This window comes from Cibotium barometz, chromosome 36 (assembly GCF_041138505.1).
Source record: "Cibotium barometz isolate CiBa-2024 chromosome 36, ASM4113850v1, whole genome shotgun sequence".
Taxonomy (NCBI): Eukaryota; Viridiplantae; Streptophyta; class Polypodiopsida; order Cyatheales; family Cibotiaceae; genus Cibotium; species Cibotium barometz.
In genome coordinates, this window is record NC_141081.1 from 33,603,340 (window position 1) to 33,630,370 (window position 27,031).

General features: G+C 43.5%; 1 protein-coding gene across 1 annotated transcript in view; it reads right to left on the reverse strand.

Moving 5' to 3' along the window:
• LOC147617836 (2-Cys peroxiredoxin BAS1, chloroplastic-like) overlaps positions 1-24,289 on the reverse strand; it is a 47,085-nt gene extending 22,796 nt beyond the window's left edge. The window contains exons 1-4 of the mRNA XM_086775511.1: positions 24,068-24,289; positions 22,044-22,118; positions 18,738-18,819; positions 18,467-18,546 (exon numbers count right to left, since the gene is read on the reverse strand). Coding sequence (XP_086631637.1) covers positions 18,467-18,546; positions 18,738-18,819; positions 22,044-22,118; positions 24,068-24,289 — 459 coding nt within the window. The remainder of the gene's footprint in view (positions 1-18,466; positions 18,547-18,737; positions 18,820-22,043; positions 22,119-24,067) is intronic.
• Positions 24,290-27,031: the final 2,742 nt, after the last annotated feature.

Genomic DNA, 27,031 nt, shown 5'->3' on the forward strand with positions numbered 1-27,031 from the left:
ACTGACTGTGGGGAGCCCTCATGTTATAAGGAGGCCTTACAGAGGGCAGACAAGGCTCTTTGGGAGCGTGCCATGAAGTCAGAGATGGATTCTCTGCATAAAAATGAAACATGGAAGTTGGTGCATTTGTCTGCAGGCAAGAAGGTTTTGCCATGCAAGTGGGTTTACCGGCTCAAAGTTGCACCAGATGCAAAGCCAAGATACAAAGCCAGGTTAGTGGCTAAGGGCTTCAAGCAGGAATATGGTGTGGACTTTGAGGAGATCTTCTCTCCAGTGGTCAAAATGACCACACTTAGAGCTGTGTTAGCTTTGGTTGCGCATGATGATCTGGACTTGATTCAGATGGATGTGAAGACTGCTTTTCTTCACGGTGATCTCCATGAGGAGATATATATGCAGCAACCAGAGGGTTATGCAGTGAGTGGAAAGGAGAAGCTTGTATGCAAGCTGAAAAAGAGTCTTTATGGGCTCAAACAGGCACCAAGGGAATGGTATCATAAATTTGATACATTCATGAAATCTCAGAATTTCAGGAGAAGTGACATAGATCACTGCTTATACACCAAGAAAGCTTTGGATGGCAGTCTATTGATCCTCATCTTGTATGTTGATGATATGTTGATTGCCGGGAAATCTCGTAAAGAGATGGATGCATTGAAGAAGAGGCTGCATGAAACCTTTGATATGAAGGATTTGGGTGATGCAAATCACATCTTGGGTATGCGGATACTTCGGGACAGAAATCAGCATGTGTTGTATTTGTCTCAGAAGGAATACATTGGCAAAGTCTTGCAGAGGTTCAATATGGACGGGGGGAAGAAGACTAGTACTCCTTTGCCTCCATATGTGAAACTCAGTGCTATGGACAGCCCACAGTCGGATAGTGACAGGGCTGATATGGCCAAGATTCCGTATGCTTCAGCTTGTGGCAGTCTCATGTATGCCATGGTTGCTACTAGGCCGGACATTGCATTTGCAGTGGGAGTGGTTTCTAGATACATGGCCAACCCTGGCAAGAAGCATTGGGAAGCAGTGAAAGGTGTCATGAGATACCTGAAGGGCACACAGGATATGTGCATTTGCTTTGGCAAACAGGATGCATTAGTGCATGGTTACACGGATTCGGATTATGCCGGTCATCCAGATAACCGGAAGTCTACTACCGGTTATGTGTTTACATTCACAGGAGGTGCTGTGTCATGGATATCCAGGATGCAGAAGTGCGCAGCCTTATCTACTACAGAGGCCGAGTATATTGCAGCCACAGAGGCTTGCAAGGAGGCATTATGGCTATCTCGGTTAGTGGTTGATTTGGGTTATACAGGGGATATTCCATTGTTGCATTGTGATAGTCAGAGTGCCATCCAGTTGGCAAAGAACCCTGTCTTTCATGCAAAGACGAAGCATGTGGATGTGAAGTATCACTTCATCAGAGAGGTGATAGAGAACAAGCAAATTCAGCTTGTTAAGATTCATACGGATGACAACCCGGCTGATCTGTTGACAAAGAGTTTGCCTCCGGAGCGGTTTGCTCATTGCAGACACTTGATGGGCATTGGATGAGGCCAGTTTCAGCCTTGATATGGCCTTGTATATTATCATGTACATGCTGATTTTTTCTTTTCCTTTACTTAAGGGCACTTTGCCTTTAAGTGGGAGGTTGTTGGGGTAAAGGCGTTATGCCCACCCTTATAGTGTGTACAAGCCCATAAGTTATAGTACATAGTACACTTAGTACATTTAATGTACTAAGTGCACTATGTGTACTAGTGCAATATACATGTGTGATAGGGGAGTCACACACTCACACTTGATGAGTTGACTTATTCCCACAACTCTCTCTCTCTCTCTCTCCCTTGCTTCTCTGTGTATGTCTCCCACATGACCTAATCCTAATTTCTGTTTCTCCCATCAATCGTGGTGCCTTCCCACAGGATCCTGCTTTTGGACAGTTTTCCAACATGCAGAACACTTGGTGCAAACCCACAGAGTTCCTTTTTCGGGTAGCCACCTATTCCGCAACAATCGATGCATCCAGGCTATTTTGGCGGTGGTTCCGTGTTCCAATCTATGACTGGGGGTTACCCTCAAGGAGGAATGGGAATGCAAGGGAATTTTGGAGCTAGTTTTCAGCCTGGTATACAAAGCAACATGTATGGTGGTATGTAGCCCGGAATGCAAGGGATTATGTATGGGGGCATGCAGCCCGGAATGCAAGGAAACATGTATGGGGACATGCAGCCCGGAATGCAAGGAAACATGTATGGGGGCATGCAGCCCGGTATGCATAGTGGCATGTTTGGAAACATGGGAGGATCAGCAGGATTGCATGGTATGCAAGGTGTGGGAACTGGCAATGTTGACCCTAGTATGGGCATGAATGCAAGGGGTAGCAATCTTGTGAAGCCACTTCCTTACGATAATCTAACGCCTATGGGTAAGGCGAATGATTATAAGGAAGGGGGAGCTTCTGTGAAATTTGACACATTCAGTGGGGCCAAAGACAAGCTCAAGGCTGTTATCTTTTTACAGCAGTTTGATGCTGCTTTTTCTGGTGGAAATTACACAGAGTCCTCGAAAGTGAGAAAAGCCGTGACTTTTCTCAAGGGCAATGCATTGCAGTGGTGATCCACTCTTCTTTTCCAGGGCATAGCACCATCTACTTGGGTACAGTTTAAACAGGTGCTCTCTTCCGTGTGGCTCACATCTACATTTGAGGTGGATGTAAGAACAGCATGACATAAGTTGGATGCATCGAAGTGTGAAAATATGGAAGACTATAACAAGAAGTTTTGGAAAGCTCTACTCCTAGTTACTTCTTATCGTGCAGTATCATTGTCTGAGCAGGTTGAGAAGTATTGTTGTGGGTTGCCCAAGGAAGTGCGTGACTATTGCATTACGACCCGAGTAACAAATATGTCGCAGATGATAGAGAATGCCATGATGGCAAATGCGTTACTCACGGGGGTTTCAACTGGATTTAAGGGCAACAAAAGCACTGGCAAGAAAACTGAGAAGTCAGGGCATGCATCTCAGGATGCAACAGTGCCTGCAGAGAAGTGGCGTAAGATGTTACCAATGCCCAAGAGAACTCCCGAGGAGAAGTAGGCTTTGTTGGATGCCAAGAAATGCTTTTTTGTACCGAAGAGAGACATATGTCTTTCAATTGTCCCAAGCGTAAGTCCAATAAGGACTGTGACACTAAAGGGGAGTCCAAGTCTAAGAAAGCAAAGCCTTCTGCAGGGTTAGTTCCTGATCTTGTTGGGGAACAGCCAAGTGGTGAGGAGACTGAGTTGTGCAGAGCATGGGACAAAGTTAGAGATCAGAATGCTTTGATTTTCTTTGACACAGGCACTAGACCAACTTTATCTCACTAGATTTGGCTGGTAGATTGGGAATCCGTGCAGAGGAGATGGGGCCTTTGTATGAGGCTAATATGGCTTGTCCTAGGGGTTGAGATATCGAGCTCATCTAGTGAGGCGGTGGACACTGATGACCCGCCTGGGAGATTAGGCCCCACACTTACACCACTGGCATGGTTGGTGAGATCATGGGTGATATGCGGCCAGTGGGATGACAGGCTGTGTGACAGCCATTCTAGAGACTGGCATAGTTATAGCGTCAGCTCATTTAGTTGGGTTCACACTATAGAGAACCCTAGTATGTATTTGGTTGAGTACCTTTTCATATTGTGTACTCTTATCTTTGTATATGGTGTGTTGAGTGTTGTGTGAAGAATAAGAAGATTTTCAGCCTCTCACCTGGTGTGTTATCTTTTAGGGTTTTGTGAGTGTGTGTGTGCTTGTAAGAGCTCAAGGTCTCTTCTCCCCCTGCATCTTTTCATGGTATCAGAGTTACGACCTCCGTTTTTCAGAAAGCAAGCGATTTCGAGCACTGCGGGTAAGTCATCGCTTCTTTGCAGAACTCTGTTTTAAGAATTGCAGGAAGACAAATTGGTTGTGCAGACATTGTGTGTGCTGCAAGGAGGTCAACAGTTGCCATTGGGTGTATGTATACACATTGAGGTCACTAGTTGTGACATCTGAGTGTAGTACAGTACCGCTGCAGAAAATACAGCAGTTTGTGCAAGACAAACTAGAGTGTTGTTTCTGGTAAAGTTGTGTGTCTGGCAAGATGTCAAATGATGGCATAAACCAGATTGTTGCTGAGAAGCTTGATAAGAACAACTTTCATACTTGGAGGTTCAGGCTGACAAATTTCCTGATGGGAAAGGGTTACGGAGACTATATAGAAGGTGAGCATGAAGAGGCACCGGAGATACCGGAGATCAATCCGACTGCTGCAGATGTGAAAGAGTTCAAAGATTGGAACCAAGGAGCCAAAAAAGTTATGTATTGGTTCTCTATCAGTATACAGGACACCATGATTGGGCACATACAGGATGCCAAGTCTCCCAAGGAGGCATGGGACACCTTGGTAAAACTCTATGAAACGAATACCAAGGCACGAAAGATACAGTTGAAGAATGAACTTTAAAAAGAGTATGTCTGTGAATGACTATGCATTGAAGATCAAGGGTATTGTGGAATCCCTTGCATCTATTGGCGTTTCAGTAGATGATGATGATAAGGTGAAGGTCTGTTTACGTGGTCTCGGGCCACAATACAAGGCGTTCAAGACGTCTACTCAGACTCGAGAAAACATTCCCAATTTCACAGATTTGGTGTCTATGTTGATGATAGAAGAGAAGAGCTTGGGTGAAGATCAATAGTCTTCACAAAACAAAAACAGTTCAGAGCAACAAGCCTTCTACACAAGTTCAGGAAGAGGACAAGGTAGAGGAGGCCGTGGATGCGGCCAAGGAGGTGGCCGAACAGGTAATCAGAATTATGGCCAGCAGCAGCAACAACAACAATCCCAGAATTCACAACAACAACACGCAAGTGGAAGAGGCCAATTCAGAGGTAGGGGGAGTCAAAGAGGTCGTGGAAATTGGCAAAGGCAGCATAATGATACACGTGGATGCTTTTATTGCGGTAAGCCTGGACATGTGCAGGCAGATTGTTATAAGAAGCAGGCTGACATGCAAAATGGGAAATTGCAGCAAAACAACTATGCATCCTCGAGCAGAAACAATGAGGATAATGAAAGGTTGTTTGTTATGCAGCATGTCGTTAAAGCCATGTTTGAAAATGTTGAAGCAGCACATAAAGATGATGTATGGTATGTTGATTCAGGTGCTTCGAACCACATGACAAGTCATGGGGAGTGGTTCAAGGAGATGAAAAACCTTGAAAGACTAGGTTTTGTGGAAACAGGAAATGACACTGCTCATCCAATTGCCCATGTTGGAGATGTGCCACTGTCTATGCAGGATGGCAAAGTGAAGTACCTTGCAGATGTACTTCATGTTTCGAACATAACAAAGAATCTGGTTTCAGTTGGCCAGATGATTGAGCAGGGTCTGCAGGTTCGGTTTAACCCTGATGGTTATTATGTTGAAGACTCTAAAGACAAGTGCAGGTTGGTTGCAAAAGGTAACAGAGTGGGCAGAATGTTTACATTGAATATAAACATGCCTGAAGTGAGTGCTGCAATGTTTGCAAATGGTTCAGAAATTGTTGCAGACACAGACATTTGGCATAAAAGAATTGGACATGTGAATGTGCAGAGAATGAAGTCTATGCAGACTAAAGGAATTGTAACAGGGCTGCCAAAGTTTAAAGTTGAAGGTATGCAAAAAATATGTGAAGCATGCTAATTTGGAAAGCAAACAAGGCATGTATTTCCACGTGACAGAAATGTGAGCAGAAATGCACTAGATGTTGTGCATTCAGATGTATGGGGTCCTACGAAGACCATGTCTATGGGAGGCTCCTGTTAGAAGTCATCTCCTGTCCAGTTTTATACACCAGGGCCTTTGTTGTGGGTGTGCCCGCCCTTATCAGGTGTTTTATCATTTTTCCTCACTCCCCGCATTTTTTCCCATTTTTCTGTGGCTTGGGAGGCAGCCCATGTGCTGGCCGACTGCTGAACTGGTCCACGACTGCATCTGGGAGGTGGCCGACTGGAGATGTGTGCTGGTCGTGGAGTTCTCAGGGCCGGTCGGCTGCCTACAGCAGGCCGACTTATAAATAGGCCCCCAGTCCCCATACCACATTTGTATCATATTCGGGATCTTCTAGTGTATATCAGAGCAGAGTTACACGCCTACATCTCTCTCTCTCTTGTGCTGTTTTTCTGCTTGCGTTTTTGCTCTCGTGTTCCCAGATCTGGTCATCATCTCCGCTGCGTATTCTGACATGGTATCAGAGCCCTAGGCTCTAGATAGGTCTTGGGATTTGTGTGAGCAAGAGGGAGACTGTTTTGTGGCTGATTGGTGGACTATTTTGGACTGTTCGGGAAGAGGAGAAGCAAGAGGAAGGCGGGCTGATTTGCTGGACAGCCACTTGCAAGTTTTAGTTCTTGTTTGTTCCCACCCACCCACCCTTTTCAGAGTACATCCCCGCAATGGCAGATCTGTTTGAGATGGCCGAGAGACATGTGAAGATCCCGACACTCCCCACGTTCCCGGTGGACCGTCAGTTGGACGGGAGCAACTACGGCATATGGAAGGTGATGATGGAATCTATTCTGGAGTCTTACGACCTCGCCGATTTCGTCGTTGTTGGTGTTCCACGGCCGGAAGTAGAGGAAGGGGAGTTACCGTCGATCCGAAAGGACCGGGAGGCTCAGACACAGATGTGGGATCGTGTCAACGCCACGGTTCGTTCATTTATTTTCCTCAACTGCACACCGCAGGTAATCAATCATGTAAAGCATATGACGCTGGCCAGAGGTATATGGCAGCATTTGGCTTCTCTTTACAACACTGTATCGCCCATGAAAAGGATTTCCTTGGAAGTACAGATGCGGATTATGAGCCTTGCAAAGTCGTCGACGATGCGGGAGCATATTAACAAGCTGCAGGCTCTTCAGCAGAATGTTCTTCAGGCTGGGAAGGAGATATCGTCAGAGGACATGGCCATCACGTTGCTGTCACATTTGCCCTCTTCGTACTCAGCATTTTACTCGTCTTTGATTACCAGTGGCAGGCTCAACACCATCACGTGGGAGGAGCTTGTGCCCATGGTCCTAGACCAGGAGGAACGATTCACGAACCCTCCTCAGGGTGGAGGTTCGAAGGCCTTTACTGGCCAACGGTCGAAAGGCCGTAACTCGGGCAAAGGGAAGGCTTCATCGGAGAAGTCTTTTGAGAAGAAGTCCGACGCTGACCGCGAGAAACATAAAGGCAGAGAGGACCTGTAATGATTGTGGGGAGAAAGGCCACTATTGGAGGCAGTGTCCCAAGCGGAAGACCGAGAAGGGTGAAGATTCCTCAGTAGCAATCATGAAGACTCCGGCTTTTGTGCACCTGGAGGTGATGGACACCGATGTTTCATTTTCTTCAGGCAGGGAGGAGATTGGAGGACTCTCCGCAACGGATACTCGGGAGTGGATTCTCGATAGTGGTGCTTCCAGGCACATGACTCCTTCCCGTTCCGGTTTACAGGATCTCTGCAGGCTTTCTGGTCATATTCTTACTGGTGATACATCCACTATCCCAGTTCACAGTGAGGGCAGGATGGAGATAGTTCCCGATGGCAGAGGGGGGAAGCATTCCTCCCAAGTGTTGTATGTTCCGGCACTTGGTTTTCATCTGTTGTCAGTGCATCAGGTTTGCAAGACTGGCGTACGGGTGGAGTTTGATGAGCATTTTGTTGCTCTACGGGACAAACCAACAGGCCAAGTGGTTTGGGAAGGCGGAGTGGAGAATGGAGTTTACAAGCTTTCAGCAGTCTCTCTCCTAGGTCCTCAGGTTTGTGATGAGTGGCAGTTTGGTAATGGCCACTTAAGTGTGGATACGCTGTAGGTGCGGGCTTTCCGAGACCAGATGGTGGATAGCAGCAGTTGGCAGGAACTTTCCAGTACTGATGTTGGTAGTTCTTGTGTTCGTCACTCAAAGGAAGCTGAACAGGTCACTTATGCTCTGATGTCTCGTAGTATTCGGGACAAAGAACCTCCAGTAGTTGAGGATGTTCTTTCCACGGGGACCTTTCAGAAAGCCAGGCAGGTGGCAGGTGCTTACTTGCAGAAGGCGGTGGTTTCTCCAGGCTTTGTGGTTCCGGATTCAGAGGGGGTGGTTGACAGGTTTCATCAGGTTTCCAGGACTTGTTTGTGCACCGTAACAGGTGTTGATCATTGTGCGCAGTGTGATGTCTCTGTGACTCAGAAGCTGTATGGTTCATTGATCTGGTTGATGGACACCAGATTGGATGGGAGCTTCCTGATGAGGCGGTTGAGCTCATGGTTTGCAGATGTCTCTTTCGGAGGCAGGATTGCGTTTCCTGTGGTTTCTGCGGCATGCGAAGGATCATGGACTCTTGTACACAGGAGGGGGATTGTTGGATGGAGTCCGACTCCACGGTTGGAGTGACTCAGTTTGGGGAGGAGATACGGACACGAGGAGATCTACTTCAAGCCCAGGAGCAGTTTTTCGGGGCAGTACCTCCACAACTGGGGCAAATCCCAAGACCATAAAATGGGGAATAAATATGGGTAAAATATGAGTGAGGGGTGACCAGCCCCTCTGACTAACATGGTCAGCCCTAGAGGCTAAAATAGGACACCAAATAGGAAGCCAGCAAGTAGGGGATGATGTCTAACACCCCCTCTCAGCACCGAATGCTAAGCAAACTCCAAGAAGCCAGAGAAGCCGTCCTCGATCAAAGATGAAAGACTGCAGAAACATGTACCAAGAAAGCTCCACAAGCAATCTCCTCAGCAACTCAGCTACAAAAGCAACAGAACAAGCTGCCAGGTACACCGTTCCTCTGGAAGAAAACAACCATATAGGTTGCGACGTGCTGCTCCAAATAATGGTTCCAAACCCAAGTGTAAGAACACTCCCCGAAGTCGAATGTCGTGTATCCAGCCTGGAGAAGGTATGAAAAACCTCAAAACCAACCAAGAACAGATCCTGTATATAACCAATCCTGGGAGAAGCAAACTGCTCCTCACTGGAACCCTCAAAAGAAATAGAGTCAATCTGCTCCAACTCTGTACCAAGAGTAGCCAAATGCTGTATAAGAGCATCCTCTGAAAAGGTCGGCATCGCAAGATGTAAAGACTCTGTAGAAGATATGGGGTCCATCTGCTCAAACTCCATAACATGAGTTGCCCAATGCTATACATAAGTACACGCCACTGAGATGGGCATCGCAAGATGAAAGGACTCCACATCCCCCTCTGAAAAATGATATCGTCGGACAGGTACAAGCCCAACCTGATTCTGATCCAAATCCAAAAAACTCTGAAAGTACCACTGTGCCCCAGGCACGGTTAGCAACCACAGATCCAAAGCATCCCATCGGGTCCAAAAAAACCATCCTCCAAAACAACAAGCCAACAGAACTGGCAGGGGGAGGGGCATCCTCAGAAGCATCACAAAGAGAGGCAGAGGTAGACCCCTCACAATGAGGAAGGGAAGCACGAATATAAACTGCAGTGGCAACAAAGTCCTCAAAAGCATCACAGATAGCAGAAGACTGTTCCAGAAGTAGAACCAGATCCCAATAATCAGCAACATATAAAAGATCCATGTGAAAGGATCACACCGCAAAAAGGGCAAAACACCCTCCTTGTTCTGCAAATACTGCAAAGAACACAAGCTCGGACAAAATAAACTCTGCTCAGGATCTCTGAAAAGATCACTGCTCTCCTCCAAATAACTGTAAACTTCTATCAAAGAAGAATGTCTCCACAGGTACAGCACAGCTCCGGAAACTGATCCTCAAGTGAAGTAGCTGGAGAAAGGCCCCCTCTGAGTGTAGAAAACTCTTGTGGGAAGCAAAACGCAGCCAAAACATTGCTATCCAGCAAAAATAACACTCCACCGCCAACAGAAGGCAAGGAACATGTAGAAACCGGGAAACCGTGTAGGCCAGGAACAAAACACAGGTATAGATGCTCCAAAATCAGCAAAACGCTGACTGAAATCAGAAATTCAGAATCCTCCTCAAGTACCAAACTGCCTCCAAAGCCACAATCCAATCAAGAAACCCCCTCTGCAAGTGATCTGTGTCCACTGGAGAAGAAAACGCAGCCACACAAGGGCTACAAACCTGAAAATTCAGGCCAACCAGTGTCCACACCTCCTGTGAGGAAAAAACGCTGAAGAGAAGGTACCTTCGGGCCCAACAGATGAAGCCCAGTTGAAGGTAGAGCTACCAGCAAGATCGGTTCAGAAAAAACGCAGCAACCATGGCTGCAAATCTGAAAACTCGGAGGTATAAGGGGCTGAATATGGAAACGCTGAAGAAATAGGTACACCCAAGCCTCAGATCAGCAAATCAGCATCAGAAACCTGTAGAAGAAAAAAACGCAGCAAATATGCTGCTGTTGGCCTGTACAAAACAGGCGACCAGCACTACAAGGGGGGTATGAATGCTGAGAACTGCTGAAAACTGCTGTAGACAGCCACCTGAAGAAAAACGCAGCAATCTTTGTGCTGCTGCCCTTGCTGAAAATGCAAAAACGCAGGTCTGTCCAGGGGTGGAAAAAACGCAGATATGAAGAGGTATAGGAGGGAGCATCCAACGCTGAAAATCACCGGCACTCTGATACCATGATAGAATGTGCAGCGGAAGTAGGTTAAGTGGAAACACAGGAGGGGGAGAGAGAGAGAGAGAGAGAGAGAGAGAGAGATGGAGAGGAAACACAGGTGAGAACCTGCTCTCAATATCATCATCAAAAGGAATACATGTCCCAAGCAAGAGGGGAGAACCTCGTAAGTGAGGGACTGCAGCTAGACAAGCTAGGCAAGCAATGCAAGCAGTGAAAATATGAGAGAGGCATGCCGGCTATATATACCTCTACATGAAGGCAGCCGACTAGGGATAAATACCTCCACGACTGGGGAAAATCCCAAGACCATAAAATGGGGCATAAATATGGGTAAAATATGAGTGAGGGGTGACCAGCCCCTCTGACTAACATGGTCAGCCCTAGAGGCTAAAATAGGACACCAAATAGGAAGCCAGCAAGTAGGGGATGATGTCTAACAGTGATAGCAGTGGCTGCGTCAAAGCAATGGTCTTTACATTAGATGGATGTAAAGAATGCATTCTTGCATGGGGATTTGCAAGAAGAGGTGTATATGTTGCAGCCACCTGGTTATGAGGATGTGTGTCACCCCAAGCATGTTTGTAGGTTGAAGAAAGCCTTGCATGGCTTAAAACAAGCACCAAGAGCATGGTCTAACAAGATTTCTGAATATCTTGTCACTATTGGCTTTCATGTAGCCAATGCATATTTCTCGTTGTATGTGAGAGGGTCGGAAAGGCCAGAAGATCATGCTATTGATCTTATTCCGGGGAGTACCCCACCAAATAGACCGCCGTACCGTGTTAGTGCAGCCCAAGAAGAGGAAATTATGAGCCAAGTACAAGAGTTGTTGAAAAACGGGTTGATTCGACCAAGCTCATCACCCTTTTGCTCGCTTGTGCTCTTAGTGCAAAAGAAAGATGGTTCTTGGCGCTTGTGCATAGATTACAGGGCGCTAAAGAAGAACACCATCAAGAATCAATTCCCTATTTAGAGAATCGATTACATTTTGGACCGCTTATAGGGCTCTCCACAGTCTTTTAGGGCTCTCCACAGTCTTTAGTCGTATAGACTTGAACAGCAGGTATGATCAGATACGCATTAGACCGGAGGATGTACATAAGACAGCATTTCGGACCACCTTTGGGCTATATGAGTTCTTAGTCATGCCCTTTGGCCTGACAAATGCTCTTGCCACCTTTAACAGGATGATGGACATGATTTTCCGGCCTCATCGAGCATTTGTGGAAACATTCTTTGATGACATGATTCTGCATTCACGCTCAGAGGAGCTTAGGGAGCATTTGGCCACAGTGTTTGAAGAACTCCGAAAGCATAGGTTGGTCATAAATGGCAAGAAGAGTGAGTTCTTCTTGGAAGAAATACACTTCTTGGGACACATTGTGTCTAAAGATGGAGTCTGTATGGATCCTTCGAAAGTAGAAGCAATTCTCAATTGGCCAGCTTCGAGGACCGTGCATGATGTACGCAGCTTTTTGGGATTGTGTTCCTATTATAGATGGTACATACGGTATTTTATTGAGATTGCTTCGCCCCTTCATGCTTTAACAAAGAAGGGAACTGTGTTTTGATGGGTTGATCGAGAAATTGCAGCCTTTATATTGGTCTTACCACATCTCCGAAAGGCTTTTGTTATCCAGTGTGATCCATGTGGGAACAACATCGGGGCAATTCTCATGCAAGAAGGACATGTGATAGCCTACGAGAGTCATATATTATAGAATGCCGAGAAGCATTTATAGGTCTATGAGAAAGAGATGTTGGCTGTAATTCATGCTCTTTCTACATGGAAACACTATTTTCTTCGGATTGATTTCACTGTGCAGACAAATCATCAGACCTTGCGTTATTTCCTCATGCAAACTACGCTTTCTAAGAAGCATATGAGATGGGCCAACTTTTTGTCTATGTTCCACTCCCAGATCGTACATGTGGAAGGCAAAAAAGAGAATGTTGTGGCAGATGCTTTGTCACACAAGCCACAGGTCTCAGCAATTTCACTTGCTTATCATCATGAGCTTGATGAGATGAAAGAGCAGTATGCGCAGGATGAGGATTTTGGCAGGGTCTATGATCAGATGTCTAAGGGTCAGCAGCATGTTCATTATACTCTTAAGGATGGCTTCTTGTTGATGCATGGTGGACTATGTGTTACTAGGCAGTTACGGCTCAAGGTTATGATTGAAACTCATGCTCCAACGTATGCAGGACATAGGGGCATTGAGGCCATGGTAAAGGCAGTTGAGGCTTTCTTTTATTGGCCAACCTTGAGAAGGGGCGTTGATGCTTTTGTTAGGCAATGCATCGTATGTTAGAAGGTAAAGTCTGACCGTCAAAAGACACCAAGGTTACTTCAGCCTTTACCTATTCCAGATAGACCATTTGATCTTTCAAGGACACAAACGGGGAATGATGGCATTTGGACTATCATATGTAGGTTCAGTAAGCAGGCTCATTTCATTCCCGTGCGTAAGAAGATCAAAGTTGATCACATGGTGAAGTTGTTCATGGCGAACATCTTCAAGTATCATGGCATGCCTTCGTCTATCATCAGTGACCGTGATCCACGGATTACGAGTTTATTTTGGAGAGGGTCATTTGACAACATGGGTACAACTCTCAAGTTTTCATCATCATTTCATCCATAGACAGATGGGCAATCGAAAGAGACTAATTCCACAATGTTAGATCTTCTCAAGTGCTATGTGTCAGAGCACAAGCAACAATGGGAAAAGTATCTTCCTTTGGTGGAGTTCGCTTATAACAACACCATCCATACCCTGACAAGCAAGGCGCCTTTTGAGATTGAGGAAGGAGGAAAGAAGGTACCACCCATTTTGCACACAAAGGATAAGAAAGATCTTTCAGGCTGACCAGTATGTGGAGAACATGGATGAAGCTTATAGGAGAGTTAAGTTGGAACTCCAAAGAACTAAACAAAAGCAAAAGAAGGTACAAAACCATCACAATCGTTTGAAGCTACCAGATCACTGGAGGATTCACAATGCATTTCATGTGAGTCTACTTAGACCTTTCCAAAGGGATGTATCAGATGAGGCTCATCTGGAAGTGGAGCTTGATGAGGTTCTTATTCCCGCGCAAATACTGCCACACAAGGAAAGAAAGGTACGAGGTAAACCGTAAAGTTTCCCGTCGCTATCTTGTGAAGTTCAAGAACTATTCACCGATGGATGCGAAGTGGATTGAGGAGGGTGACTTAGCAGATTCACCTCAGGTATTACAGCTTTATCTTGATGCCTTTGAGTTGAAGCCGACTCTTGCTACGGCTCATTCAGGTTCAGTAGAGCATAGGTCTGGAGCATTGCTTGATGCTCAAGATGGGGGTAGCACCTCCACTCCCTTGATACAAACAGGCTTGGATGTCATCTAGAGGTCGCTTGGTGCAACTTTTGTCTCACCCGAAGGTACTGACAGCTGACAGTACATCTGCTTATGGGACTTCTATGATATATGTGTACTAGCCACATTGAATGTTGTGGTTATGTATGGTTCACAGTGGTATACAACTTGGACTATTACTACACCATTGGTTTGCACTGAATGTTGCTACATATGTATGGTTGAGAGAGATTGGGGCGTTGATCTTGCCATATTGTACTTTTCACTTTCAATTGGACCATGTTACGACCCTGAGTTTTTCCCTTTGGACAACAAGCAAGTAGGCACGGGCACCGGCACGGGATGGACAGTGTGAACAGGCATCAGTGGGATATGAAAAGGAAATTCATAAGTGTGGCCAACCCAAGTGTGAAAGGGGACAAAAAGGATTTTAAAGGTTATAAGGTTTAGTAACCTTTGATGACTTAAAAATAATTATTGGAGGCATGCGTTTTGTTATGATTGCTTTTGGCGTTTTTGAAAAGCAAATCGCCTCTTTAAATAGGTGAAGGGTGGCGCATGGAATATGGTGTGACAGGGGGCGCATCCCCTTGAGCAGGTCGCCGTGTGGAGGCTGCATGTGTGGAAGAACAGGGCGGCTGCTGTGCGCATGGGCTACAGGCTGCTGCGCACAAGGGTGACCAGGGCGGCTGCTGCTGCCCATAGGCTACAGGGTGCTGCTGCTGCGCATGGGCTGCAGGCTGCTGCACACAGAGCGGCTAGGCAGCTACTGCACACATGGGCCAGGCGGCTGCTGCACACAAGGAGGCCAGCCGGCTGCTGCACACAAGGAGGCCAGCCGGCTGCTGCACACACGGGTACAGGGTGCTGCGCACATGGGCTATAGGCAGGCAGGCGGGCTACAGTCAACTAACGGACGCCGGGTGGCAGTCAGGGCAACCAGGCGGGTATCAGGTGGAGGCTCTCTATGACAGGTGGTTGCACGTATGGCGCTAGCAACGGGCGCAAGGCGGGAGACTCTCTACAGCTAGTCGGGCTACCAGAAGGACTGCAGACGGCCACAGAGGCGCAAGGGCTGAACAGCACGCTTGACTATCTTTGTCTTGGGCTGAAGGAGGCGCCGAGAGGCTAACAGCCAAGGGGTTTCTCTCTCTCTCTCTCTCTCTCTCTCTCTCTCTCTCTCTCTCTCTCTCTCTCTCTCTCTCTCTTTGCAAGCAGGTTTTGTTTACGAGATTAGGATGCAGAGGATCAAGCTACATATGCATAGGATGATGTTCTTGGAAGAGATGCGTGTTGCTCTTCATCTGGGACTTATGTGTATTCAGGGATTGCTTGACACATCCTCTATCTTTCTCTCTCTAGGTTTTTGGCACCGTGATTGGATGGTGCATATTTATATGTGGTTTATCTATCATGGAAATATGACATTGGTTTTTCGAGAAGAAACAGGACTTTGGTATCGAGGATACAGGCCTATGGTTTATGGATACAGGTCTTTGGTTTATCGGATACAGGTCTTTGATTTCATGTAGAAAGCATGTCTTTGGATTCATGTGGACAGGTTCTAGTTTTTCTCGAGGTTACATGCAAGCTGTGACTATAGGAAGGACATGTGGTTTGGTACAGCTCTTCTTCTGTTTGGGAAAGGGTTTGTGGGATCCATGGTTGAGATGGAGAAGACCTTTTCACGCAGGGAGGTGTTGTACAGGTGTGCCTTCTCTATGGAATGCTTTGTTGTAATAACGACTCACAGGAGTTCTTATTTGGAAGTCCTGGGTGAAAGCTTCGAGGGATCCGATTGGTAGAGGATTCTACAAGTTGTACTTTGTACTCAAATTTTGATCAAGTAAAGAAATACCGCAAGGGGCGCCACTGCGTTTTGGGGCCAATCGGTGTCCTTGTAGATTTGCAGGAGCACTCTAGCTCTCCCTGTTTGTTTCTTTTTCCAGGTTCCCATGGGTGATGAAGTGTTTAAGGTGCGAGTGTTTGTTTCACCACCCGTCAGATCTCTGAAGGCCGGTTTCATGGTTCCATCGCCGGGATATCGTCAACTTTCTCAAGGAGGCGAGCCCGTGGTTGACACATCAAAAGCTTCTACATGAGGAAAGTGAAAAGGAAGTACTGGAGACGGTGCAAGATTATGAGTCTTTGCCTATATGAGGTGAAGAGCAAAAGCTAAAGATGAGGCTCAGGAGAAAAGACACCAAGGACAGGGAATAGTCAACCAGGAACAAGAAGCAGTTGAAGTGTTATGGTGCAAAACATGGGTTAAAGGCTATGGCTTGCGACATTTTATCACCAGTGGTATCTTCACGGAGGCTTCATGGGGTTAGGAAGGCAGCTTCTTTCTATGTTTAGCAGTGGTGATCTACTATGCTTCTTTGGGACTTGTGCTTACCACTTGGGTGGAGTGCAAGCAGGTTTTGGGTGCCTGTGGATGTATCAGATAAGGCTCAGTTGGAAGCCGAGGAACTTGATGAGGTTCTTATTCTCGAGCAGATACTGGCACATACGGAAAGAAAGGTACGAGGTAAAGTTTCCCGTCGCTATCTTGTGAAGTTTAAAGAACTATTCACCGATGGATACGAAGTGGATGGAGGAGGGTGACTTGGCAGATTCACCTTAGGAATTTCAACTTTATCTTGATGCCTTTGAGTTGGAGCCGACTCTTGCGACGGTTCATTCAAGTTCAGCAGAGAATGGGTCTGGAGCATTGCCTGATGCTCAAGCACCTCCGCTCCCTTATTATAGACAGGCTCACTTTTTCATCTAGAAGTCGCTTGGTGACATCTTTGTATTCACCCGAGATAGTGAGGCTGACAACACATCTACTTATGGGACTTCTATGATATTGTGTACTAGTCACATGAGATGATGCTATTTCTGGAGTTGGTTTCCTTTGGAATGGCATGGTTTGGTTTAGCTCAAAGTCTGCAGCAACCTAAGTTAACACTTCGAGACTCTATGAAGGGCATAAGTCTTGCGAGCAGTCCTAGAGTTGGTTTGGTTCATGGATATATGGATTGAACTCTATTTGTGCATGTATTTATACACTTTCTGAGGTATTATGGTATTTTGGTGCCATTGGATCTTGGTACCCTTGGGAATACATGGGTAATACTCTGGATGTGTCAAGATGAGATGCATGTATGTTGGTATGATACATCAAGTACTTTATTATGTTCATGGATGCATCACTGAGTGTGGCTCCTATGGGATGGCCATGAGCAGAGTGGGTAAAGCATCAAGAGGGACATATGTGGAAAGTACTTAGTGGATGTATAGTTTAGATGCATTGAGTGCTTTCATATTGTACCATCAGTCGTGGGTCCTGCGGGATATACATGGATGTAAGGCTTGCGAGCAACCCTTAAGATTGTTATTTTGGAGTAGGTAGAGCATCTTGAGGAGCATATTGTTTGTGAATGCATATATGTGTCATGCATATGTTTGTCATATGTAGAATGATGCATGGTTTTGTTTTTGGCTAACACAAGTAACGTGTTTCCACTTGGTTTTAGACTTTTGCTGTAGGTTCTGAAGGAACAAGCAAGAGTTGTTTGTCACTTTGATGTGACGGTATGGCCTTATTGTTCAGGATGATTGTTTCCTCACCCCGATACACTGGAGGGGCATTGCTTTGGTCATATGGGGAATCTTTCTTCACTCAATTGGATGCCTTACTGTGTTATTGAGTGCAATCGAGGACGCTTGCTATTTTTCAAGAGGGGGGTATATAAAGACCCTGAGTTTTTCCCTCTAGACAACAAGTAGGTGGGCATGGGCATGGGCACAGGCACAGGATGGACAGTGTGAACAGGCATTAGTTGGATATGAAAAGGAAATTCATAGGTGTGGCCAGTACAAGTGTGAAAGGGGACAAAAAGAATTTTAAAGGTTATAAGGTTTAATAACCTTTGATGACTTAAAAGAGGCATGCATTTTGTTATGATTGCTTTAGGCTTTGTTGCACATTACGACAATCAATCTATTGCATACTACATCCGCTCAGCCATATCTCTTGTATAGAGAATTCGGTTGTAATCGTCCCTTTCTTGTACATAATAAAGACAATAGTTTAGGACTCTTGTGTGTGGCGTGTGTGATTCCGTCGCACTCTTCTTTCTATCTTTGAAAACCCTACCTAGGCACAAGTGTTCTATAGGGTGGGTGCCAGGTGGGTGGGTGAGTGGGTGGGTGGGTGAGTGGGTGCTGGTGGGAGAGGGGATTGGTGTGCATGTGTGGGGGGGTATGGGCAATGCGGTTTAGGTATATGGGGTTTTAGGGTTTAGAGTATGCATGTATGTCCAACTCTACACAGACGATAACTATGCAAAGATTGGGTTGGGGGATGTTAAGATTTCGGGTAACATTATTGATATGGGTATGGGCATGGGCATGGGCATGGGGATTCAGGGTATGCGTATGTCAAACTTTAAACAACAGACCAAAATAAGAGAAATGATTGGAGGAGGCTTACAACACTGTCTGTGGATATGCCAATGATGGTGGTGTTCAGTCTCTCAAACTCTGAATAACGATCACTAAAAGCTGTTATCTCTGATGCAATCAAAGAAGAGGCATAAGCACCTTAAACAACCACAGTAACAGTGGAAGAAATTATGAACAGACATTCTGGGTAGCACTGAAGGGTTCGTGAACATGAAAAGCTACCAAAGAAAACATTCATTAGTGGTAAAGATTATGAAAAGCATGTATCGTTGAAGCAAAACTAAAGGTAGGAAACGCACCTGTCGGACAGACAAACGTGAAGTCCAAGGGATAGAAAAAAAGAATGACATAGCTCTTCCCGATGTAATCTGAAAGCTTGATCTGTGAGTAGAAAAACCAACACAAAACCAAGTTATCATATGACCTCAAACAATATACCAAGGCCTTTGCTAATCAACAGGCCTTTGCTAATCAACAAGCACATCATCATCAGATATCCTCTTTGGTGCCTTGTAAATCCAATATTCTACCAACCCATTGATTAGTGGAAGCAAAAGAAAGCATGCCCATATCATGCCTTGATACCCAGATTAAAGGGAAACATTAAGCTCATGAATTCCATCCAAGTGGATGATTACCTTGAGAGGACCAAGTGAAAAAACTTTAATCATTAAGCTCATGAATTTCATCCAAGTGGATGATCACCTTGAGACCAAGTGAAGAAAAAAAAAGCAGATTAAAGGGAAACACTAAGCTCATGAATTCCATCCAAGTGGATGATCACCTTGATACACTAGAGGAGCAAGAAAGACCAAAGCATGAGCAACCAAAAGAAAGCATGTTTTCAAAGATGTAGCATGTTAGCAAGGTAAAGGTGGGAATGAGAGCCACCAACCCTTAGGCAAAAAGTCTTTTATAAAATGTGCTCCTACAAACGTTTTGCCTTTCAAAGCACGTTGCATGCAAATATTATATGGCTACCCAATATTGTTTGGGCATTAATTAATTAGTTTGGAAGGGGGAAAGTGATGGGAAGACCTTGGGCAAAAGGTTAATCAACCTTTATTTTTAAAAAAATCGTGAAGATGACACATGGACGGAGTTGGAGGCTTCTGGACTGTTCGAGATCTAGAGGGTTCTGGGAAGCCTATAAATAGGCATGCTAAACAAGAGCCTGAGTTTGGGCTGTGGCCCGAGAGAGAGAGAGAGAGAGAGAGAGAGAGAGAGAGAGAGAGAGCAATGACGATGAATAATTTTAAAAAAAAAATTGTGTGTTTTTTTGGCCCTGCGCTTAGCTCTTCGGCTGCCCTAAGGGCGAAACCTTAGGGCATGCAACTAGAAAGTGCCTCTTGCAAGGGGGCAACTAGAACTGAAACAATGCATTCTTGGAAAATCACTACACATTCCAAATAGCTTTATGTACTCAAAAATAAGAGAAAAGTTTTGAAAACTTTTGTACCTTCCTTTGTGTGTGTGTGTGTGTGTGTGTGTGTGAGAGAGAGAGAGAGAGAGAGTTTACTTCATTAAAAAAACAACTAGAGATCTTAGGCTCTCCTACCCTCCTACAGTTGTAATCTTTTACCATCATTTCTCCAAAAGACTATGGGTAAGTGACTAGCACGTGTGCATGAAATGATGCATTATTCCTCTTTTTAAGCAATATCTAATCTGTAACTAAACTAGATTGAACACTATTTTAATAAGATTGACATTGCCATGTAATATATGTCCTCATATGCCCCCCTCGTTTCCCATGCTACGATTTATCTTAATTGCTCAAAGTGTATCATCTTCTTATGCCTCCTACTCCCCTCCTATATTAGCGAGTTGATCAAGACCCTCCTTTTGTGACTTATAAGGGTAACCAAATTTGTGCGTGTGCAAATGATGCTTTAATATTTATGTGGCTTTGCATGGAACTCAAGCTTAGGGGGTTCACTTTATAGAAAACCTAAATATCACGTGCGTTCAAGGAGCATTATAAAAATCCCTTATCTATTGTTTTAGTATTCAAAATAACCTCTTTTTCTATACTAACTTACAAATTATTCTCAAAATTCATTGAGAAAAAACCCCTTATGTAAGTACATTTTTATAAATTTATCTTGAAAATATAAAATTAAAAAACCCCTTCTAGTTAACTCACGTGATATACTTAAGTGAACCTCCCAAGAACACAAATAGGGTGGATTTGAATGGCTCCACTTGAACTCCTTTTTTATATACCTAATGGATATTTAATGTATAACAATTTTTATGTTGGATTATTCATTAGAGGGTAGCATGTAAAATGGCCCATGCATTTCATTTAACGAGCTTTATTCTCTTTATCTACAACTAAAATCTTTTAGATCCCTTTGTGCATGAGTCTTGAAATTTCAATGCTTATAATTTTTTATGGGTTTCACTATTTTATAAACCCTTTTGAATTAAACTTGTTGAGATCTCATGATCCTTTTTTACAAGAATTGCAAGAAGTGAGTGGGCACATGATTTTGATGACTATACGATGTGTTTGAGCTAAGCAAGACATTAAGGTATAAATTCGTGAATCATGGCTTTTACAATGTGGATGGTAGTCCTTAACAAGAGATACTTGTATTGTTGCAAAGTGATGCTTTTGATACCACAGCATAAGCGGCAACTCAAAGAGAGATGGGAAGAGCAAAAACTAAAAAGAGCTTAAAAGAAAACTAAGAGCAACATAGTAAAAGTCTCTCCAACATTAGTTTTTGTGCATGTGTTTTGCAATGCACCTTCAAAATTATGTAAAAGAGGACATTTAGAGTGGCTCAATTTAACATTTTGAATTGCAAGGACACTTACATTTTTTCTAAAATGATAAAATTATATTAAAAATTCTTAAACATTTCAAATCTTATAGAATAAATATGTATAAATTATGATTAAGAGTAGGTTATAAAAAGTGTTGGAAATATTATCATCCATATCCAAATATGTATAAAATTATGATTAAGAGTAGGTTATAAAAAGTGTTAGAAATATTATCATCCATATGCAAATATTATCCATCTCCTAAAATGTTTTAAGCCTTAGGTGAAGGTTACCATAAGTAACCATAAATAATAATATTACCTCTTAGTAGGCATGTTTTCTAGAGAATCTACGTAGTGGAGTAATAAAAGGAAATTGATGGAGATGATTTAGGGATACAAAGAATGTAGGGGAGGTGGAGAGAATCAAGGAAGAGAGAATCGTGGAACATTAGAGCTTAATCGGATTGCATTAACTAATCAAGATTGTACTTAAGCCTATTCAATGGCTCTCATATCAATGCAAAGGTGTGTAAGCATTTTATCCTTTTTTGCATCTAAGCTCTTTACTCTTTAAATTCTAGCACTATCTAGTAAGCTTCCTTCATGATTAATTAGAAGTCTTTGATTATGCTAGAGCAATCAAGACTTTATGATCCTCCATAGCTAGCTTAATTAGTTATTAAAAAGACCTCTTGCATAAAACTAATTGTAATCAACTCATGATTCATCTAAGCACTCAATGCCATAACTTAAAATGTTTTAAATCGCCTTATAATGTTCAAAATAAAGGCATAATTACCTCAATGTTCAAAATGAAGGCATAATTACCTTTACAAATTCTTGATCCAAGACAGCTTCTGCCTCAAAATTAGGAGCAATGTTGCCAACCAATGGACTTTCTCCCTAGCATGTTATAGATAAAAATAATAATTTTATGGAAATATTTCTTGTGAGATCTTTTAAAATAAATCAAAATTGATGGAAAATGTTGCATGCTATTTTATATTGTCATTCTTAAACTTATCTATTGATAATCAACAACATTACAATGATATTGTCATTCTTAAACATTGCATGCTATTTAATATTGTTATTCTTAAACTTATATATTGATAATCGACAACATTACAATGATTAAAAAACATAAACAAATATATTTACTATTATAATCTAAGAAACTCATCAACCAAGAAATGTATGATATAATGTAAGATTGAGATTGATACTATAAGTCTAGGTTTGCCTTAAAAAAGTTAAATAGTATGCAAAATGGCCATTGCAATCAATGTAGAAAAGTTTGAGGTAATCAAAGTCAAAATCTAGCTTAGAAACATGGAGGTTTATCTAGGGAACTTTAAGAAAAAGAGATGTAAGCCCAAGTGAGGAGCAAGAGAAGGCTTCAAGTTAATGGGATGAAAAAACACCATCAAATTATATATAACACTATGTATTTCCAACTCCTTTATATATCACAATCAACATGGAGCTTGAGAATGCCGCCTCAAGGTATTATTTCAAGCTAAGACAAAATACTATAGAATCTCATTGGTTTTTGCAATTAGTTTTAGGGGTGATTCACGAACATCAATGGACACCTCTTTTTTTGACATGTAAAAAGGGCATTGGTTTTTCCTCTTCATACACTCCACAGATATGTGGGGTGTGTACGCCTACTACTATTGTCTCTAGTCATGGCCAAGTTTCATCAAAAAGTTGACTGGCATGTACAAGTCTGACAACAAGTTGCAACATGACAATAAAACAGGCACATCACTTGAGTTTTTTAGAGGAATACCATGCTACACCTATCTTGGAAGATAAAATTGGAAAAGGTGTCTCTTCTTGACAAACTGGAGACTATTTTTTTAAAGAAAAATCTACTATGTAGAGTTTGGTGCTCAATGCGATGAATCTCCTAAAAAAGTATGTACAATGAAGCTAGGATTTTGTGTGTGTGTGTGTGTGTGAGAGAGAGAGAGAGAGAGAGAGAGAGAGAGAGCGGAGAGAGAGTGTGTGAGAGAGAGAGAGAGTGTGTGTGTGTGTGTGTGTGTGAGAGATTGAGAGAGAGAGAGAGGGAGGGGGGAGGATTGTGTGTGCTATGTGTGTGTTAGAGAGTGAGAGAGACAAAGAGATAGAGGATGGTGTGTGTGTGTGTGTGTGTGTGTGTGTGTGTGTGTGAGAGAGAGAGAGAGAGAGAGAGAGAGAGAGAGAAAGAAAGATATATTAACGTCTGCGAAAGGCCAAAGTGGCCTATGAGACCAAAACATAGTACACAGTTGATGGTGTATCTTCAAAAGTAAGACAAAAAGGACTGAAAAAGTGCTAAACAGCTATGAAAGGAAAATACTCCTACTGAGGTTCAACAAAATAGTATAATATCTACAACTAGCATAAGACTGGTGCAATCTGCTCATCTCAGTATCTGTCTCATGGGGTGCTGTAAGATAGAGAGACTAAAGTGGCGGGGTAGTCGTCTCCTATGGCGGGTGATGATGGCTCTAATCCACGGGTGATGATGGCTCTAATCCACGGGTGATGAAGCGACCGTGGACGAGGTGGACTAGGTGGTGGGAAGCGTGGCAAGCTCGAGAAAGAGGGAGAGACCTTGAGGAATCTGTTTTTTAAAAAAAATCTGAGAGAGAGAGAGAGAGGATTGTGTGTGTGTGTGTGTGTAAGAGAGAGAGAGAGAGAGAGAGAGAGAGAGAGAGAGAGAGAGAGAGAGAGAGAGAGAGGATTGTGTGTGTGTGTGTGTAAGAGAGAGAGAGAGAGAGAGAGAGCATAACCTTGAGGGACGAGACAATGAGAGGAGCATATACAGAACAAAAGAAGAGCAGGATAGTAATAATACATACAATAGCAGCAGCAGCGGCGGCGGCGGCGAAGGACGACGTGGAGTTGGTCGCTCGTTTTTGGCGACAGGAGGAGGATTTGAGGCCTGCTGCTGGGAAGCGGTGGGGGGCTCCAAAGGAGAGGCTGTTCTCAACAGCCGCCGCCGCACATGATCGTCGAGGGAAGGCAAAGGATGCCTTCGTTATGCTACTGTTAGCCGCCTGCACGTGGGTTGTCGTCGCCATAGCCATCTGATGCTGCCACCAACTGAAAACCGAATCGGAGAAAGTATTCCTCTCTCTCATAAATATTATTTTATGACTCTATTCTTTGCATTTTATTGAACCCCCTTCATCCATGCCTTAGAATAAATACATTTCAGCTGGCTCACTTTGTCTTATTCACACATGTCCTGGTGGCAATCACTCTAAAAAATGCCCTCTACTAGTGGCTTGGCCTCACTCGGGTGGGTGACTTGGTCTCACTCAGGTGGCTTGATCTCACTCCTGTATGACAAATGCAAGCGCCTGAAATCTCTCTCTTTCCATACATACGGTGAGCGACAACGGCCTCCCAAACTTGCACAACTACCTCCCCTTCATTAATAACTTTGCTCGCTCCAGGCAACATTTGTTCAAGTCACTGAATGTTTGTGTCTTTTCAAAAGGTATTGGAGTGATGTGTTCTTATGTTCAGAACCAAATGAAAGTGTGGGCACACTTTCTCTCAAAGAAACAATAAATTAGGGTGAGAGAGTAGCCCCAGCATTGAGCTGTAAAAAAACCCACCCACCCACAAACCCCCTCTCCTCCTCCCTCCCTTCTTTTAAACCATGAGGTGTGTGATGAAAGAAACAAACCTCTCACCCACAAAAAAAAAAAGTAAATCTAGGAATGGGTACTTCTTGTGGTGCATTTTGGGAGAAGAGCCATTTGTTTGTTATCATGTCAGGCTTTGAGTTATACGTCACGAGTTATGAGTCATATGCATTATATATATTGATAAATCTTGTCAACATGTCATCTCATGCATTATGGGTCATATGTCACTATTGGACACTGATGACGTTAGTGGGGATGTTGTAATATCTAGTCCATACTATGCATAATGGAGTTGATAGTTATATAGTCTTATGGGTTGACTACCATGAGTATATAACATGCACGTTCCTAAAAGGTGAATTTGGGCATGTTCCTGGATTCATCTAGGTATATAATTCAGCTGTATTAGCGGACATGTGGATTTTCACATTGTGAAGTTTTCATCCGAGTTGCGGCCAGTTGATATTGTGCTTATTCTTTCTATCTTTAGCGGTGCATTTGCTCTATCAACTACTTTTAGGCTATACTAATTCTTTCTATTTGCTACTTCCCTTAGTGCTAGGCTTCATTATGGCTGAGTCTGCCCAGAGGTTTGACAGAAACTCAGTACGAAGGGCTTTGTGTGAATATATGCTCTTATGTGTGTGTGTGGAGTGCGTGTGTGAGAGCATATCTTGATACAAAGCTCTACACCCACTATTGGGCACTTATGACATTAGTGGGGATGTTGTAGTATCTAGTCCATACCATGTATAGTTGATAGTCCATACTATGCATAATGGAGTTGATAGTTTTCAAGCTGACACCCATTGTGGGTAGAGCAATTCCTCTCTGGAAACTCGTCGGGTTTGCAGAGTTTTTAGTGGGTGAGCCTAATGGCAAGTCCCACAGTACTTGGGCTCCTTAGGGAGTTCCTGGTCGTCGTCGCTGTCGTGCCCAATTTTTGGGCCTTCTGAGGTCATGCCTTAAGGAAGTAGCGAAAGCGTCCTCACGACTAATAATGACAAAATCGTTTCTCTACTCGAGTCTCAGAGAGGAGCATGCTCGTCTCTGACCCCGACTCGAAAAACAACAAAAACTACCATGAGTATATAACATGCACATTCCTAAAAGGTGAATTTGGGCATGTTCCTGGATTCATCTAGGTATATATATATACATATGTCATGTTATTGTGTGTGTGATGAGTTGTGTTGTGTCATGTAAGAACCACATGAAAGTGTGGCCACACTTTCTCTCAAAGAAACGACAAATTAGAGGTGAGAGATTAGCCTATCGATTGAGGTGTTCGTGCCTTTCCTTGTAGGGGGGCGAGCTCAAATCCACTCAAACACCCCCCGCCCCAACCCACTCACCCACCCACCAACCCACAAAACCCTTCTCCTCCTCCCTCCCTTCTTTTAAACCATGAGGTGTGTGATGAAAGAAATGAACCTCGCCAAAATTATTATTTTTAAATCTAGAAATGGGTCCTATTCTGAGCCATATATTTGTTTATCATGTCATGATTTAAGTAGTGTCATAAATTATGAGTCATATGCATTGTATGCATTGATAAATATTGTCAACATGTCATCTCATGCATTATGGGTTATATGTCATGGTGTTGTGTGCATGATGAGTTATGTTATATCATGTATTATGAGCTAAATATCATATTATATTGGCGATTTCTTATATTACATGAATGTGTTAATTATTTTTACAAACTAAAAACCAACCAAACAAAGGTGCGACAAAGGTCCAAATCACCACAAAATTCCCTATAAATATCTAGAATATCATATTAATAGAAGCATTATAATCATATTGTGAAGATAACATAAGAAGTGAACTTTTTTAAAAAGGACATATCTCAATATTGGTTTCTGGTAATTAAGCAACTTGAAGAAACCTTTGCTAGCCTTACAATGAAGGTGAAAGGGGCATAGATGGCACTATTTGTAGCTTAAGGCAACAAACAAGGCTAGTCAAAAAGTGCTCTTGTTTAAAGCTTTGATTTACAAGTTGGGGATCACTTATAGAGATTAACTCAGAACAAATGGGTGATTTTACATATGATGTCTTCAAATGTGAGAGAGGGGAGGCTATCCGACTCTTTTCTTGAGAGGGGTAGAGTTGGCATCCTTATGAAATAAAAGAGATGATGATGTGTATAAGGCTAGG